Source organism: Garra rufa, chromosome 1 (genome assembly GCF_049309525.1).
Source record: "Garra rufa chromosome 1, GarRuf1.0, whole genome shotgun sequence".
NCBI classification, from domain to species: domain Eukaryota; kingdom Metazoa; phylum Chordata; class Actinopteri; order Cypriniformes; family Cyprinidae; genus Garra; species Garra rufa.
The window spans coordinates 32,082,214-32,098,932 of NC_133361.1; the positions used below are offsets into that span (position 1 = coordinate 32,082,214).

Genomic DNA, 16,719 nt, shown 5'->3' on the forward strand with positions numbered 1-16,719 from the left:
TTGTTTCATACTATGGCAGCATTCATTGGTAAATAAATACTGTAGTTCTTAACATGTTTAACAGATAACTCAATAATAACCTCTGCATTGAGAAACTAACCTTCACAGTCACAGTCCAGCAGCCTATTTGTCTCACTATTCCAGCCTGAAGTCTCTCTGCTTCTCTTTTTGTCCAATGGGTGTCACTGTAAACTGTTAGAATACATTTTATAATGTTATTGTTTGCATGAGATTGTTTTATGAAGTCATAGATGTCCAACTCGGACTTTACTCTATTGTGAGGTGAGTAGAAACGATGTGAAACTCTTTTTGACTTTCTAGACGAACCCCCCTTTTTTTTGGAAATTACTTTTTGTGTCTTTCGTCGTTTTCATGAATATTTTTAGCAAAGGATTTACTGGAGGCTGAGTAGCCTCCGCTGCTCAGTGCAGTTAACATCGTTGACTCGACACGTTATAATCAGAAGTGTTAAAACTCTCATAACCTGTCGCTTCATGCCTTATTTGGTCGTCATGCACACCTGTAAGCCACGCCCATCTCCGGACCATAAATAAAACCGACTTTAGACTGAAGAATATAGTGCTAGTCTGAAAGCTGACTTACAATGATTGATCTCCCATCTCTGTCTGTGACCTGGACCCTGGTGGTTCTGGTCATAACTCTCCTGTTTATGTGAGTATTTATTTACAAGTCAAACCAACCATTATTAGGTCTTACTCTGTGTTACAGTTTTTGGATTAATATCTGTATTGGGTGACCAGATACGAGGTGTGTTCCTATGAACCGACAACCCTTAAAACTGGAAATATGTCCCGGTTTTAGCTGTCAGTATCACTGACCATTAATGTCCTTTGACGCTGAATATCCTGGTTGTTCTTCCAGCCACCGTGTCTGTATCGTTTGCAGAGAAAGATGCAACGTCAAGTTGTTTTGCTGGGATTTTCTCACTGATACGCCTCTTTATAAAAAAAAAACTGCTATATATTGAGTACTTTCTTAAAAATACATTATAAAATGATTGTCGAAAATGTTATACCGACAATAATTAATCGCCATGTCAAGAGGACCACATAATGAAGAATATGTACGGAACCCAATCGAAAATGTAAAGTTAGTTTGTTCAGTCAGATCTAACGTACTGAAATGAATTGTTTGTGTCATTGTTAAGTTGCATCAGTTCTAAAAGACGATGTTTTGGAGCAGTTGAAGTGATTTCATCTTCATTTTTTAATGCATTAAGTCAATCATCTTGCTAATCGAGGTATCTGGTTGCCATGACAACTACACCTATCTGTTGTCATTTTATGTTTCATCATAAATATTTGTGTTAAAAAAAAATCTAGTCACCCTAATCTTTATCTCTATCAAATTTATTTTAGTTAGTATTTGTCACTAACTAAATTACTATATCACACTGTAGTTATGGTATTTGGCCCCATGGATTTTTCAACAAACTGGGAATCCCAGGACCGAGGCCTTGGCCTTTCTTTGGAACTCTTCTCTCATATGCTAAAGTGAGTAATTCATTAAATACAAAGTAATTTACTCTTAATTTCTCTCTGATTAATTGTCTATATGCAAATATATTTTAGGGTTTGTGCAATTTTGATATGGAGTGTGCTAAGAAGTATGGAAAAGTTTGGGGGTGAGTCTCAGTCATATATTTACTGTGTTAAAAAAAATCAAACATCAAATTCATAATACTTATATAATATTTGTCATTCCAGTACTATACCTATACAGTAGGCAAAATGTCATTCATAGAGTAAAATTGCATTGTTTATTCAATATATGTGACCCCTGGACCACAAAAGCAATTTATACATATTCTAAAAGCAGAAAAGAAAAATTCGTTGATGTATGGTTTGTTAGGATATGACAATATTTGGCTGAGATACAACTATTTGAAAATCTGTGATCTGAGGCTGCAAAAAAGTCTAAATATTGAGAAAATTGCCTTTAAAGTTCTTGGCAATGCATATTACTAATCAAAAATTAAGTCTGGTATATTTATGGTCGGTAATTTACAAAATATCTTCATGCAACATTCTTTATATAATATCCTAATGATTTTTGGCATAAAAGAAAACTCGATAATACAGTGTATTTTTGGCTGTTGCCCATGCTACTTAAGACTGGTTTTGTGGTCCAGGGTCACATATGAATCTAAACAAAGAAACTACAAATAAATTGTAGAAACTACGTTATGTATTACTGTAGTTTGTGCGTTGAGTAAAATTTATAAGCACAGTTTAGATATTTCACAATATAGCCAGCTTCATACACTATACGTAAAACTATTGCATATACAGCGCCTTGTGAAAATACACCATAATAGCAAAACAAAAAAATGTTTTTTAACATCTTTCCAAATTTCTGAAAAATATAAAGCTTAAATTATTCTATTGCATACGTGTTCATATCCTAATCTGGGACAGTTTAAATTTGGCTCAGGAGCTTTCATATTGCTTGTAGATGTTACTACACTTCGAGTGAAGTTAACCCGTGGCAAATTCAGTTAAATAGGGATGATTGGGAAAGGCACCAAAATATAAGATAGCCTTAATGAAAACCCAGTCCAGAGCATGTAGAACCTTGGCAGAAGGTTCACCTTCCAACAGGACAATGACCCTAAGCACACAGCAAGAGTGACTTCTAGACAACTCTGTGAATGTCCTTGAGTGGTCCAGCCAGAGCCTCAAATATTAAAATATTTCTGGAGAAACCGGAAAATGTGCATCTTTGCTCATCCAAGTTGACAGAGCTTGAGAGGTGAAGAGAACATAAAGCTGCAATATAACAAAACAAAACAAAAATGAAGGGGTATAAATACTTTTAAAAAGGAATGTATTTACTAAAGCAACTATTACTAGTCCAGCATACCACAAAATCACATTGCCATCTTTTAACCTATATGGCGTGTGACTACTTTATTTGCTAGGCAGTGTATGTATTTCCTAACAGTGCAGTTTGTTGGTGGAGCACATCAGATTGTTGGTATTTGCCTGAATCACTGTAAACTGATCAATATTTCTTTCATTGCTCAGGATCTATGATGGAAGGCTCCCGATTTTAATGGTCACTGACCTGGAAATGATCAAAGTGATTTTAGTGAAAGAATGTTATTCTAACTTCATTAACAGAAGGGTAAGCTCATCAAAACCCAACACACAGTTTTGTACAAGAAAAGTGTTCTTATGGCAATTCACAGATAGCTGACGATTTTTTGGTCATTTGTACAGAAAAGAACTACAGGTCTGGCTGGCCCCTTTTCTGATGGCATAATTATGGTTCAAGATGAAAGATGGAAGAGAATGCGTAGTACACTCTCCCCCTATTTCACAAGTGGTCGACTGAAGGAGGTACAGTAAAAGCCCATAATATGAGCCATATCATACATTGGAGTCTAGTCCCAATAGTCTCAACTTCTTTACAGAACAGTTAATACAGTCAGTGGTTTATAAGTTCAAATGGATATCAAAGCCCAATGAATTTTATTATATTCTTGTTGTTTGCTGACACATGTGTAACTTACACTTATATGTTTCAGATATTTCCCATAGCTGTGACACATGCAGATCGTTTTATTGAAAATATGCAGAAGAGAGACCACGAGCAGCCAGTTAAAGTAAAAGAGTATGTGTGACATCTGTCCTTTAACAAAACATAAAGAACTTTACTAAAGTATTTACTGCAAAACTTTCACTTAATAGTAAGTAGGATTTTTTTGTGGTTTCCATGTATAAAGGTGTGTTCACACTTGGTTCATTTGGTCTGGACCAAAAAGGAAAATGATACATTTGGTCCTGGTCCACTTAGCGTTCACACTGGTGAATCTTTAGTGAACCTAAACATACCGAACCTAAAGACATAGTGATATGTTCACAACCTGATTGGTTGGGTTGAATGACCCATATTTTGTGACGGGACTCAAGAGCACTCCAAACAAAAGAAAAAGTGTGTTCGACTTAAAGCGACACTGCGGTTGAATGACATCAAAGTACCCATTCACTGATTGGTCTGCTGACCGCTGCTTTCAAATAGTCAAATGCACACAATGCCTGCTGGACTAAGTGCATGTGATTTTATTTTCACCACCTGCAAAATCACATAGAGCTCATAAAAAGGCAATTTACCTCCTTGTTGCTCCACATTTGCCCTCTGCTCATTTTGTTTTGGATACACCGCTTGTTCCCTTCGTGAAATCATGTTGCATATCGTCAGATCTTGTCATTACTTCCTGTTTTTGGTTCGTTTAAAAGTATTTGGTCTGTGTTGCGCTCATATTTCATTTGAACCGACCCATCTTTTTAGCGGTCTCGGTCTGCTTGTTTGGTGCGCACCAGGGTTCGGATGGCAGCGTTCACACTTACTCAAATGAACCGCACTAACTAGCAATCACACCAGAGTTCATTTTAATCAAACCAAACATAAGAAGTGTGAACACACCCTATATGTGTATAAACCATTTGAAATTCATTGAATTTATTAAAGGGATCCCTGGGTATTAAGACTTGTGTGGCTTAATATAATGTAAATGATGTCTTTTATTGATATATGTAGTAGAAAAACCCATTAAAGATTTACATTATTTAAAAAATCCACATCGTTTTATACATATTTTGGACACTTTGGTGTGCCATTATTTTGATGACATAAAATGGTTGCACTCGGTGAGCTACTGGTGCTACCTATTGCTATTTTTACTGCAACACAACTTGGAAAATTAAATATTGATCTGATGACCACAGCTACTGAAGGAGCTTATAGGTGGTGATGTATAAAAGCATAGACTCAAACCAAATGTTGTACCATTGATTTTTCCCACAAGAAGTTTAAATGCTCCCAGATATCGAGTAAAATCCGTGCCGCTAAGAAACTCCTTCAGTGGCTGCAGCATCATGACAAGTCTTTGCATGTTTACATTTAGCCAGAATGGCATCTAGCGTTTCTAGTCTCTGCTGTTTGTAAGCTCTTTCAGTAGCTGTGATCTACTAAAAGAATCAAATGCATCAGGGCTAAAGTGGAGAGAACAAAGACGCAGGTCTTTAGGAAGTTTTATTTGTCTACAGGCATCTTCCCATTCTTTTCTCCTCTTCTTATTGCTAAGAAAGCAGTGAAGATTTACATCGCTTCTCTTGTTGCCCTTCAACTGAAAATTATAACCAAAAGCCACGCAATGTGAAATCATATCAGTATTTTATTTTACGAATTGCTTATTCCGAGAAAAAATAGCAACAGGTAGTGGCATATGTATGTAAAATATGTATTTCCATAATAATAATAAAGGTGTATGGTTATTACAGATGAAAAATTAATGACAGGTAAATGATCACTTATTGTGTATTATATATTTAATAAGAAAACACTCTTTTTATTCCAGAGTTGTAGGTCCATACAGTTTGGATGTGGTCACCAGCTCCTCATTTAGCGTTGACATCGACTCCATAAACAAAGCAGATGATCCTTTCGTTACCAACGTCAAGAAGTTTGTTGAGTTTAATATGTTCAATCCTCTCCTGCTGCTAATGCGTATGTTATTGTTTCTATAATAATATTGGAAAATCAACAGAAGTAATAAAAAACTAAACAAAAATCTAATTAATTTTCTTATTTCAGTTTTGTTTCCCTCCCTTGCAATTGTTTTGAAGAAAATGGGGGTTACACTTTTCTCAAAGTCGTCTATGGAATTTTTCTACAGTGCCTTGAAAAAAATTAAGGATCAGCACAACAAAGAATCGGAAGTATGCTTGTCACTATTTCACTGTCACTTTCACTGTCTTTGAGATCTGGCAAAGATTTTGATGCTTCTGTGTTTTTAATCAGGGTCGGGTAGACTTTCTCCAGCTCATGCTCCAGAATCAAATACCTGGTGATCATTTTGATGACACAGCTGAGCAACCAGCAAAAGGTTTGAGAGACACTACAGCATTTGCACATTATAGACTCTTTCATTTCAACCTGTTTTCAAATATGTGGTTTTGTGAATTTGATAGGACTGACAGACCACGAGATTCTCTCCCAGTCCCTCGTTTTCATTCTCGGAGGTTATGAGACGACAAGCACCACTCTCACTTACCTCCTCTATAATCTTGCCACTAATCCAGACTGCCTGGAAAAGCTGGTTGAGGAGATTGACAAAAACTTCCCTCTTGATGTGAGCACGTTGGCTTCTGCTTTCTATAGAGAATCTTTTTAAAGGCAGCTTTATAGTTTAGGGTTCAGTTGTTTTACTTAAAGTGTTAGTTCACCCAAAAATAAAAATGCAGTCATTAATTACTCACCCTCATATCGTTCCAAACGTGTAAGACCTTTGTTCATCTTCCGAACACAAATTAAGAAATTTTTGATGAAGTCCAAGAGCTTTCTGACCCTAAATGTCTTGGTTTTTATTTTATTTTTTTTAGACTCCCATCACATATGAAGCACTGATGAAAATGGATTACTTGGAAATGGCCATCAATGAATCAATGCGTCTCCTTCCCACTGCACCACGCTTAGAAAGGTCGGCTAAGAAAAGTGTGGAGCTCAATGGGGTGACGATACCAAAGGACACTCTGGTTGGAATTCCTGTATATGTTTTGTGTCGTGATCCACAGCTCTGGGAGTCTCCTGATGAGTTCAGACCGGAGAGGTAATGTGATTCATCTGTTTTTTTGTTTTGTTGTTTTTTTAACAAACCACAATTTTTCTCACTTCAGTTTTTCTCACATAAGATCATTGTACAGCATGTGAATTATACCATGTGCCATATTTAAGCTGGCTAAAAAAACATTTTTTTCCTCATATTGAGTTTGCAATGACTATGAAACAGCCTTTAGAGCAGGAGTTCTCAACTCTGGCCCTCGAGGTCCATTTTTCTGCAGAGTTTAGCTCCAACCCTAATCAAACACACCTGAACAAGCTAATCAAGCTCTTCATCATTACTAGAAAGTTACAGGCAGGTGAGTTTGATCGAGGTTGGAGGTAAACTCTGCAGGAAAGCGGACCTCGAGGGCCAGAGTTGAGAACCTCTGCTTTAGAGTGTAAGGAAACATACTTATTTACTGTAATATCTTAATAAATCAAACAAAAGTAAGCCTTTTGATTTTACTCAGTTTTCTTAACCCTTAAAGACCTAGAACATTTTTGGGGCACCTGTACTTTTCTTTGTTTTTTTCAGACCTATTCAAGCAATCAGCATCAAGTGCCATATATCATTATAAACAGGAGAAGTTTATGTCTAGCTAATTTAAAGGGATAGTTCACCCAAAAATGAAAATTTGATGTTTACCTGCTTACCCCCAGGGCATCCATGATGTAGGTGACTTTGTTTCTTCAGCAGAACACAAACAAAGATTTTTACCTGAAACCGGTGCAGTCTGTCAGCCATATAATGGCAGTGGATGGGCACCAAACCTTTAAAAGTAAAACAAAACATGCACAGACAAATCCAAATTACACCCTGAGGCTCGTGACGATACATTGATGTCCTAAGACACGAAACAATTGGTTTTTGTGAGAAACTGAACAGTATTTATATCATTTATAACTGTCCTGAGCACAAGCTCATCATCCGACCTGTTACATATGTCGCGCTCTGGCGTAGTATACGCAAACGCTGGAAGCGATCTGTCGCATGTATACGGCACTCATTGTTTACACAGTGCACAGAGATTGTGGGTATAGTGGCTATTCAAAATGGTAATTACTTACGCTTATCCTGATTGTTCAAACCGATTTAAAGATAAAAGATTACGTTTGCTTGCGCGAACTCATCTGGGAATTTTCACCGATTTCCCCTTACGGCGTTTGTGTATACTATGCCAGAGTGTGTATCAAAGGTAAAAAATTATATAAATACTGTTCAGTATCTCACAAAAAACGATCGTTTCGTGTCATGCAACAGTTGTATGTTTTTTATAGAGCCTCTGAATGTCTAAATGACACAATGAAAAGAGGAGAATGTCTGCAAATAAAGTATTCAAATTTGATTAGCACTTCAAAAGTTATTAATCATTTAAGAACAATAGTTATTTTTTTAGCCGCGGGTGACCGTCTTGGTCTTTGAGGTGACCCATTATGCCCCTTTTTGCAAGATGTAATATAAGTCTCAAGTGTTCCCAGAATGTGTCTTGTAAAGTTTCAGCTCAAAACACCCCACAGATCATTTATTATATAATTTTGTTCGCACAAGCAAACTTAATCTTTTAGCTTTAAATCGAATAGGCGCAAGTAATTACCATTATGAATAGCAGCTATACCCACAATCTCTCTGCACTGTGTAAACAATGAGTGTCGTATAAACGCAACAGATCGCTTCCGGTGTTTGCGTATACCATGCCAGAGCGCGTATACATGTAACTGCACTGGTTTTAGTTAAAAATCTTTGTTTGTGTCCTGCTGAAGAAACAAAGTCACCTACATCTTGGATGCCCTGTGGGTAAGCAGATAAACATCAAATTTTAATTTTTGGGTGAACTATCCCTTAAGTTCTCTTCCATGTCTTATTACACTTAAACTGTCAAATACAGTTTAAATACACACATTTATGTTAAAAACACACGAGTTACAAAAACAGTTATGTCTGTGAAGGTAAACAGCTAGGAAAGCAATCACATGTTTATATTAGATCTGTGTGGCAGCAGTGTAATATACAGTAAATAAATCAATAAATCCACTGCTCTCTTGTCTCCTCTAAGTCAGGTGACCACCTGTCCCATTTTGCGTTGTACCACACAGCATTTTCACCCCTTGTCCTGTACATCGCACATTGAGAAAATGGATTTGCGGACCTCATCCACTGACAAAAAAACGCAGAGTGCAACTGAAAAGATATTCTCCATTCATTTTTACCTATTTAAAAAAATAGATGCAGCTTTCAGACACGACTTTGTTCTTATTCTTATTCTAAAATCACATCCATGTTCTGCAACAGATCTATTGCCAGGTGGTCACCCTACCTCTGAGGCTGGGACTCTAAATCGTGTTCTGTGCTCATCTGTGCAGCCAACGACAGAACAGTTAGGATGCTTTGCTCGAACTTTAACCATGGCGTAAGGACTGATACACTGTTGTCGTTTGCAAAACAAAACGGATTGCAGATTAAGGGGCAGTACGTCTTTCCTACATTAAAGGGGGAGCAAAATCTGAGTGGCTTGTTTTTCCAAATGCTTGCAGAAAAAGGCTTAACAAAACAAAGTTACTGAGTTGTCCTTTTTCACATTTTCTGGGTTGGTAGATGCACCGGTGACCCAGTTAAACATGGAAAAAGCACTTAATTTAATTCAAGTGCACTTAAACATGGAAAAAGTCAGGTTTTCATTAAATGTCCCCTATAAAAGATGATGGTTACACAAAACTGATTTATTTATAAATCTCCACTGAAACTTTATTTTATGTCTACATACAAACACTGGATTCTGTTTGTTTAGACCATTTAATTAAAGCAAGAATTCCTCAACTGAATGTGTTTTTCTAATATATCCACTATAGGTTCAGCCCAGAATGTAAGGCAGAGATAAACCAGTATGCTTTCCTGCCTTTTGGACTCGGGCCTCGAAATTGCATTGGAATGAGATATGCCATAATGATCATGAAGATTCTTGTTGTGAAGCTGCTTCAGAACTTCAGGATGGAAACATGTAAAGAGACACAGGTTGGTACACAGACTACCATCACTTAGAATTCATACACAGGAGTTATGTGAGACAGACTGTGCTTTGCATCTTGAATTAATTAATTAATTGCTTTTTTTTCCTCAGATCCCTCTAGAGATGAATGTCGCTTTTCAGCCGAAGGTTCCCATCACACTGAAGTTTATCCCAAGATCTCAGAAAGAAAAACAATGATGCATTTCCAAACAGTTATGTTATATAATTATAAATAATAGGAAAATTTGTAATCATTTTAATTATGAAGACTGAAACACATTATTATATTTACACAATTATAATTCTCTTTTTAACATTTATTTGTGATTTATGGTGTTCTAGATTGATGGACCTTGAGCTCTTCCTGGTTCAGTCATTTTGTGTAATTTTAATGCCTATTGAAATGGAATAAATATGTTTTAAAAGACAACATTGTGCACATTTAATTATATACTTACGTTTTATCAAATAAAAACAACTAAATAATTTATATGTACATTGAACCGTATATAATCAATGCAATGTATATTCATTGTTGCAGTAAAGCAGACGTGAAGATCTATTAGCATATCATCAGAATTATTTTACCACATAAAATGTGCCCGTGTGAGAAACACTTTATGTGAAAATTTGTCATTTTGTTATTCATTGCATCCAGAAAGCCCATAAAACTCAATCCAGTGCCCTGCATTTCAGTTAGAAATGAAGACTAAACAGGAAGAGATTGTTTGTTTTCACGCCACTTACTGCCTTAATTGCACTTCCATGCCCTGGAAAACCACAGTATAAAACAGATATAAGAAAAGAAAATGCTTTTCAAGCATTGGCAGTTGTTTTGCCAAAATGAGGTATACATTTAATAACACTAATCATAAGCCCATGTATAATAGATGCATAGTATATGATGTATAATGTTTAAATGATATGAAATGACATTGATTTGATTAGACCTGAGCATAGGGTTCTCCTCAAAGGATATTGTTTGTATATACCCACTTTATTAAAATGAATGAATTCATATATATTTCATTACATGAGTGGTTATGATTAAGTAAATGTGTAGTTAGGCACTGTGTTATAGCTGCTGCTGCATCACTGAATATGTTCAGTTGACCTCAGCACTGAATGTGATGTAACCAGGTGTAATTCTATCCTAAATTAAGACCTCTTCCCTCATTTTATCTTTAGAAATGTTCTTGGCTTCCTGTGACATCTGAGAATTTGCATATGTTTAACTTGGGGAAAACCAAATGCAGTGTGTCAAGACCTTTTCATTTTTGGGAAATTCGGCATAATTTGTTCCTTCCCACTTCCTGCTGACTCAGCTCCCAACAGGCTGAATTTCTGATTTTGACCTAGAAAGTCTTCACTATTTTCCATTACATCCACAAGACAAACCATTGCCATATTTTAATCAAAACATAAAAGAAACCACAGCAAATGAGTATCGTTGAAGGTTTTGGTAAAATATCCAGAAGGCCAGACAGGCCAAGTATTCAAAGTCATTACTGACAGTAAACATTACATCAGTTTATTACACAGCTCTCTGGAATACTTGACTCTTACAGGTCAGTTTATGCATACCCCAACTGTACATTTAGCCAGTGCTGGGGGAAGTTACTTTCAAAAGTAATGCATTACAATATTGTGTTACTCCCTAAAAAAAAGTAACTAATTATACTACTAAGTTACGTTTTATGAAAAGTAATGAGTTATGTTACTTTTGCTGAAGGAAAAGTAAATTCATGTCTGTGCAGTAGAACGCATGAGAAGAAAGTTCAACACTCTTCAGCAATTAAAAATGACCAAATGTTAGTTTATATGTAAGTAATTTTTGCTTATTAGTACAGTTGAATTGGATCATTAAAGGTCAGCAGCAAATAAATTGGATAATAAAATGGCATTAAATACATAAATGTGACCCTGGACCACATAACCAGTCTTAAGTAGCATGGGTGTATTTGTAGCAATAGCCAAAAATACATTGTATGGGTCAAAATTATCTATTTTTCTTTTATGCCAAAAATTATGTTAAGATCATGTTCCATGTAAATTTCTTAGTGTAAATATAGCTAAATGTAATTTTTGATTGGTAACATGCATTGCTAAGAACTTCATTTGGATAACATTAAAGGTGATTTTCCTATTGTCCTATTCTAACAAATTACCCCCAAAACAAAAGTTCATAAAATGATGAAATTATCAAGAATGTGCATTAAATGGCCAAAACAATGCAGAAAGGTGTATAAAAGGTAAAGAAATATATGACATGCTGGCCTTGCACTGCAGTTACATGTATGTTTTCCCTCTTGACTGTAGAAAAAGACATTACAATTTAAAATAATGGTTTACTACATTATAGATTAAAATTAATACCTAATGGTCATTCAAATTATTATTCAAATGACTTATGTCACCCTGGACCACAAAACCAATCACAAGTGGTATATTTGTAGCAATAGCCAACAATACATCGATTTTTCTTTTATGTCAAAAAAACATTAGGATATTAAGTATCATCAAGATTATGTTCCATAAATACATTTTGTAAATTTCCTACCGTAAATATATTGAGAAATATTTTTTACTAGTAATACGCATTGCCAAGAACTTCATGTGAACTTTAAAAGCTTATTGATTTTCTCAATATGTGGTTATTTTTAAGCAGCCTCAGATTCCAGATTTTCAAATAGTTGTTTCTCAGCCAAATACGATCATATCCTAAACCATACATCAATTGGAAACGTATTTATTTAGCTTCCAGATTGTGCATAAATCTCCATTTAATATTTAACACTGACAACTGTTTTTGTGGTCCACGGTCACATTCTTCTCCATTTGTATTTTTTTCTCCTCAGTTTTGTGGTTAGAGAACAAATGGCAATGCTCTAGTGAAGACAGACACCTTGTGTTGGCAATTGAAACTGCGCATAGTTTGAAAATTAATTTGAACGCGTCCTTGTGAAACTCCAGCATCCGGGGATTCCATCATCCGGGGTTTGCCTCTGCCTTGTTCTTTCTCTGTTTATAAACAGAAAGAGCGCAGAATGGTCGATGCGCCGTGACATCACCTCCTCGACCACGTCACATTATTTTGACCTTTCAAAAGGTTCTTCATACCGAGCTAGAAATAACACACTTAAAAATTCACCTGTATTTACGTACAATCGGAGTAACCGCGAGTGCATTCGACATCAAATATACTTCTTTTTTATTGCCACATGTAACGCACGTGTCGTCCGGTTCCAGGAACTGCAACACTATTAACCTTTAAATTGCCAGAGAGCTTAGAGTAAGGGCTTGTGAATGTGGTCGAGGAAAAAATATACATTTCAGATTAATTTAACGAAAAATGCTGACGATATAACACTATTCCCCGCGAACTGTTTCAAAATGAATGAAAGGTAAATAAGGGATTAAATCGCAACCCACTCCGGTCCGGTAATCCATGACGTGTTTTGCACGCGCCATCTCCATGTTTTGACTACCACCACCAACAGCAACACAGTGAACCCTGCCAACACATAGCCGTTGCGCTTGCAATCCCCTCTGTGTTTTTCAACAAAATGGCTGATTTAGGGGATGATACCGGAGCGAGAGCCCTACTGGCCCTCAAATCCGCGCCGTGTAGCCCGGTGGCCGTTTCTATCGCACCCGTGTACACTCTCTCCTCCTCGACTTCGCCCGGGATCATATCATCCATGCCCCTCTCCTCTCCGTCGCAGGCCCTCGCTCGCCTGGAAGGCAGGGACTTCGAGTTCGTCATGCGCCAGAGGACGGTGACCGTAGGGCGGAATTCGTCGCACGGCTCCGTGGATGTCAACATGGGCCACTCGAGCTTCATTTCCCGGAGACATCTGCAGATCACCTTCGAAGAGCCGCATTTCTACCTGCGCTGTCTCGGCAAGAACGGTGTGTTTGTCGATGGCGTTTTCCAGAGGAGAGGCGCACCTCCACTCCTGCTACCGAGGGAGTAAGTTACTAAAATGAGATCTGTTACCATATATTAGCTTCTGTGGCCAGATGGCAAGCACCTATTCACTTGGAAAGCTAATGCACTACACATACAAGAGCTTAAATTAACGTGCTTAATGCAGCTACTCCATAATCCGACTAAACTGCATGCAAGAGAATACGAGAACTGTCAGTGTAGTTGCAGTTGATGTACAAATAATTTTGTGCATAATTTATTTAAGGAAAAAATGCAATTTTGAATTGACTTCCAGGCTACAAGCTTGTTCTACTGTAGCAAATCAATCACAAAATTACAATTCTCAGCCTCATGTTCCATACTAATTTCTACAGCTTTAGAAAGTAAATGTTGACCAATGCTGTCAGTTCTGTTTAAATCCTGTTGTGTTCCATTGAAAAAAAATGCAAGTTTGGAATAACATGAGGGTGTGTAAACAATAACACAATTCTTATTTCTGGTTCAAGTGTCCCTTTAGGCCTTAGATGTGGATATGCCAAGTTCAAACAGTGTGAATCTCAACATTATATAATATTAAGTTTAGTGACTCCTGAGTGTTTTGTTGAGGTTGGCACTCAAGATGGGTAAAATACAAACATGAAACATTGAACCATTTCACATTACGACCACAGGAACTGTGTGCACGACAGAGACTGGATCCACCACATGATTTTGCGGGCAGATGTGAAATACAGGCCGCATTTATGACACATATCAGTAGTAACCGCTTTATGATCTTCTGCAGACAAAGAGCAGAGGGGAAAACCTAGTGATACTATGATGAAGCACTTCGAACAAACTGGAGTAGTAGGTTTGAGTGGTAATATGCCATTGTTTGTACACAATCCTCATGCAGTCTTATTTGTTTTGATTGTTTTGAACTGTAAACAATTATTACAGTTGTCAGTATAAAGTGTCATCAATCTTTAAATTCAATTTTGTTTTTCAATATATTTTAGTCCTATTTGAATTTGTATTTAAAACATTTTGATTTTGATTTCAAATATAAATTTATTTAAACAAAGAGTAAAAAAAAAGTAGTGACATGTTTAAATCTTGCATCCAAATCTTGTATTCAAAGGTCGAATATGTACGCTTTTTTTAATTTAAAATATCTAAAAACCACTAGAACAGTGAAATATATTTTGCTGACTTTTCCCAAATGTTTCGAAGAATGTTTAAATCCAGAGAAATAAGCATTTTTAACTACAGTAACAGGCCGTCATTGCGTCGCCTGTCAATGTTGTCATACCCTCTCGATTTTCTGGTTTTATTTTGTAGAAAACATGGAAACCCCAAAGACACTTTAATATGTTATGCATTTTATTACGCATAGAGTAGCGTTATAACAGATCTTTCAACACACTGAAATGTATCTAGTATTGTAAAACAGCGAAGCTTTTTCCTACATACGCATGACCGGAAGAAACGGACGCGTTCGACTGTGGCGTAATAAAAGCTCAGCTGCTTTTGAGCCATGTATCGCGCTTGTTCTTCATTAGCAATCGCTCCAGCCTCCTCGTTTCGCTTCCATGACTTTCAGTCCCACCTCATACTACAGTGACCTTAATAAGTCTTTAATACATTAGCTCATCCATGGACATGATTTCAGCCCGAGTCCGTTCCTATTGCATCGGCTGTGGGGATGAAGACAGCAACTCCCATATCTCCACACTCTATCACAGCGTCATCAAACTACACCTTTGTTTCTTCGTTAGTTTTGAATATGCGCCCTCTAGCAGCGAAAAAGTACATATTTTGCCTTTAAACAAAGTTGTTGTTCTTTTTTTTTTAAACATGTTACTTTCCCATGTTCACTAAGTTATAAGTTTAGCAATATAAATAGTTATGTTTATCTCACTAAAGGAGAAGTTCACTTTCAGAACAAAAATTTACAGATAATGTACTCACCCCGTTGTCATCCAAAATGTTCATGTCTTTCTTTCTTCAGTCGTAAAGAAATAGTTTTTTGAGGAAAACATTTCAGGACTTTTCTCCATATAATGAGCTTCTTTGGTGCCCCGAGTTTGAACTTCCAAAATGCAGTTTAAATGCAGTTTCAAACAATCCCAGCCAAGGAAGAAGGGTCTTATCTAGCGAAACGATTGGTTAATTTTTTATATATATATTTTATATACCAATTTATGTACTTTTTAACCTCAAACGCTCGTCTTGTCTTGCTCTGCCTAAACTCTGTTTTTTTCCGGTTCAAGACAGTTAGGGTATGTTGAAAAAAACCTCCCATCTTATTCTTTTCCTCAACTTCAAAAATCATTTCAAAATTGTTCTACATCGCTGCAAAAGTACCGACCCAGTGTTTGCAAAGTGAAAATGAAAAGAAGGTCAAACATCCTTAACAAAAAAGGTAAAACGGCAACATAGGATGATTTTGATATTGGAGGAGAAAATGAGATGGGAGTTTTTCGACGTACCCTAACTGTATTGAACCGGAAAAAAAGTTCAGGCAGAGCAAAACAAGACTAGCATTTGAGGTTAAAAAGTATATAAATTGTAATTTTTAAAAAAATAAATAACCGATCGTTTCGTTAGACAAGACTAAAATCGTTTGAAGCTGCATTTAAACTGCAAGTTTAAACTCGGGGCACCATAGAAGTCCTCTCTATGGAGAAAAAAACCTGGAATGTTTTCCTCAAAAAACATAATTTCTTTCCGACTGAAGAAAGAAAGACATGAACATCTTGGATGACAACGGGGTGAGTGCATTATCTGTACATTTTTGTTCTGGAAGTGAACTTCTCCTTTAACAATCACCTCTAGAAAACCAATCTGAGGGTATTTGATGATCCTATTCATTAGATGTTTTTGATAATGTGCACCACAAGTAAACCGGTTTCAGTATCAGTAATCTGTGGAGTTAATCAGTATGAAAGCAGTCCTCATGCCATTGACAGTTTTAGCCTCAAATGTAAACACTAATGATTGAAAAGTGGATTAACTAGTTAACTAGATCAGACTGAAGGTCCTTGCATAGTTGTGCTGAACAGTATTGTTTGTGACGCTTAGATTTTATTAAAATCACTATTTGGCTTCCTTGTTCTTATCGAACTTGCTTATACTCGGTGTGTGCCATTTGTCTTATCAATGCAGAATAGATCC

At 36.5% G+C, this 16,719-nt stretch overlaps 2 protein-coding genes across 2 annotated transcripts in view; both read left to right on the forward strand.

Annotated features, from left to right (window-relative positions):
- Positions 1-63: 63 nt before the first annotated feature.
- Positions 64-10,062, forward strand: LOC141333739 (cytochrome P450 3A30-like). Its single transcript, XM_073838859.1, has 13 exons — positions 64-672; positions 1,421-1,514; positions 1,593-1,645; positions 3,048-3,147; positions 3,243-3,362; positions 3,551-3,636; positions 5,384-5,532; positions 5,620-5,744; positions 5,827-5,911; positions 5,997-6,157; positions 6,408-6,634; positions 9,475-9,637; positions 9,744-10,062. The coding sequence occupies exons 1-13, from the start codon at positions 605-607 to the stop codon at positions 9,828-9,830; spliced, it is 1,518 nt and encodes a 505-aa protein (XP_073694960.1). The 5' UTR covers positions 64-604; the 3' UTR covers positions 9,831-10,062.
- Positions 10,063-11,186: 1,124 nt separating this feature from the next.
- Positions 11,187-16,719, forward strand: part of foxk1 (forkhead box K1) — a 31,438-nt gene continuing 25,905 nt past the window's right edge. The window contains exon 1 of the mRNA XM_073838873.1: positions 11,187-13,605. Coding sequence (XP_073694974.1) covers positions 13,199-13,605 — 407 coding nt within the window. The 5' untranslated portion in view covers positions 11,187-13,198. The remainder of the gene's footprint in view (positions 13,606-16,719) is intronic.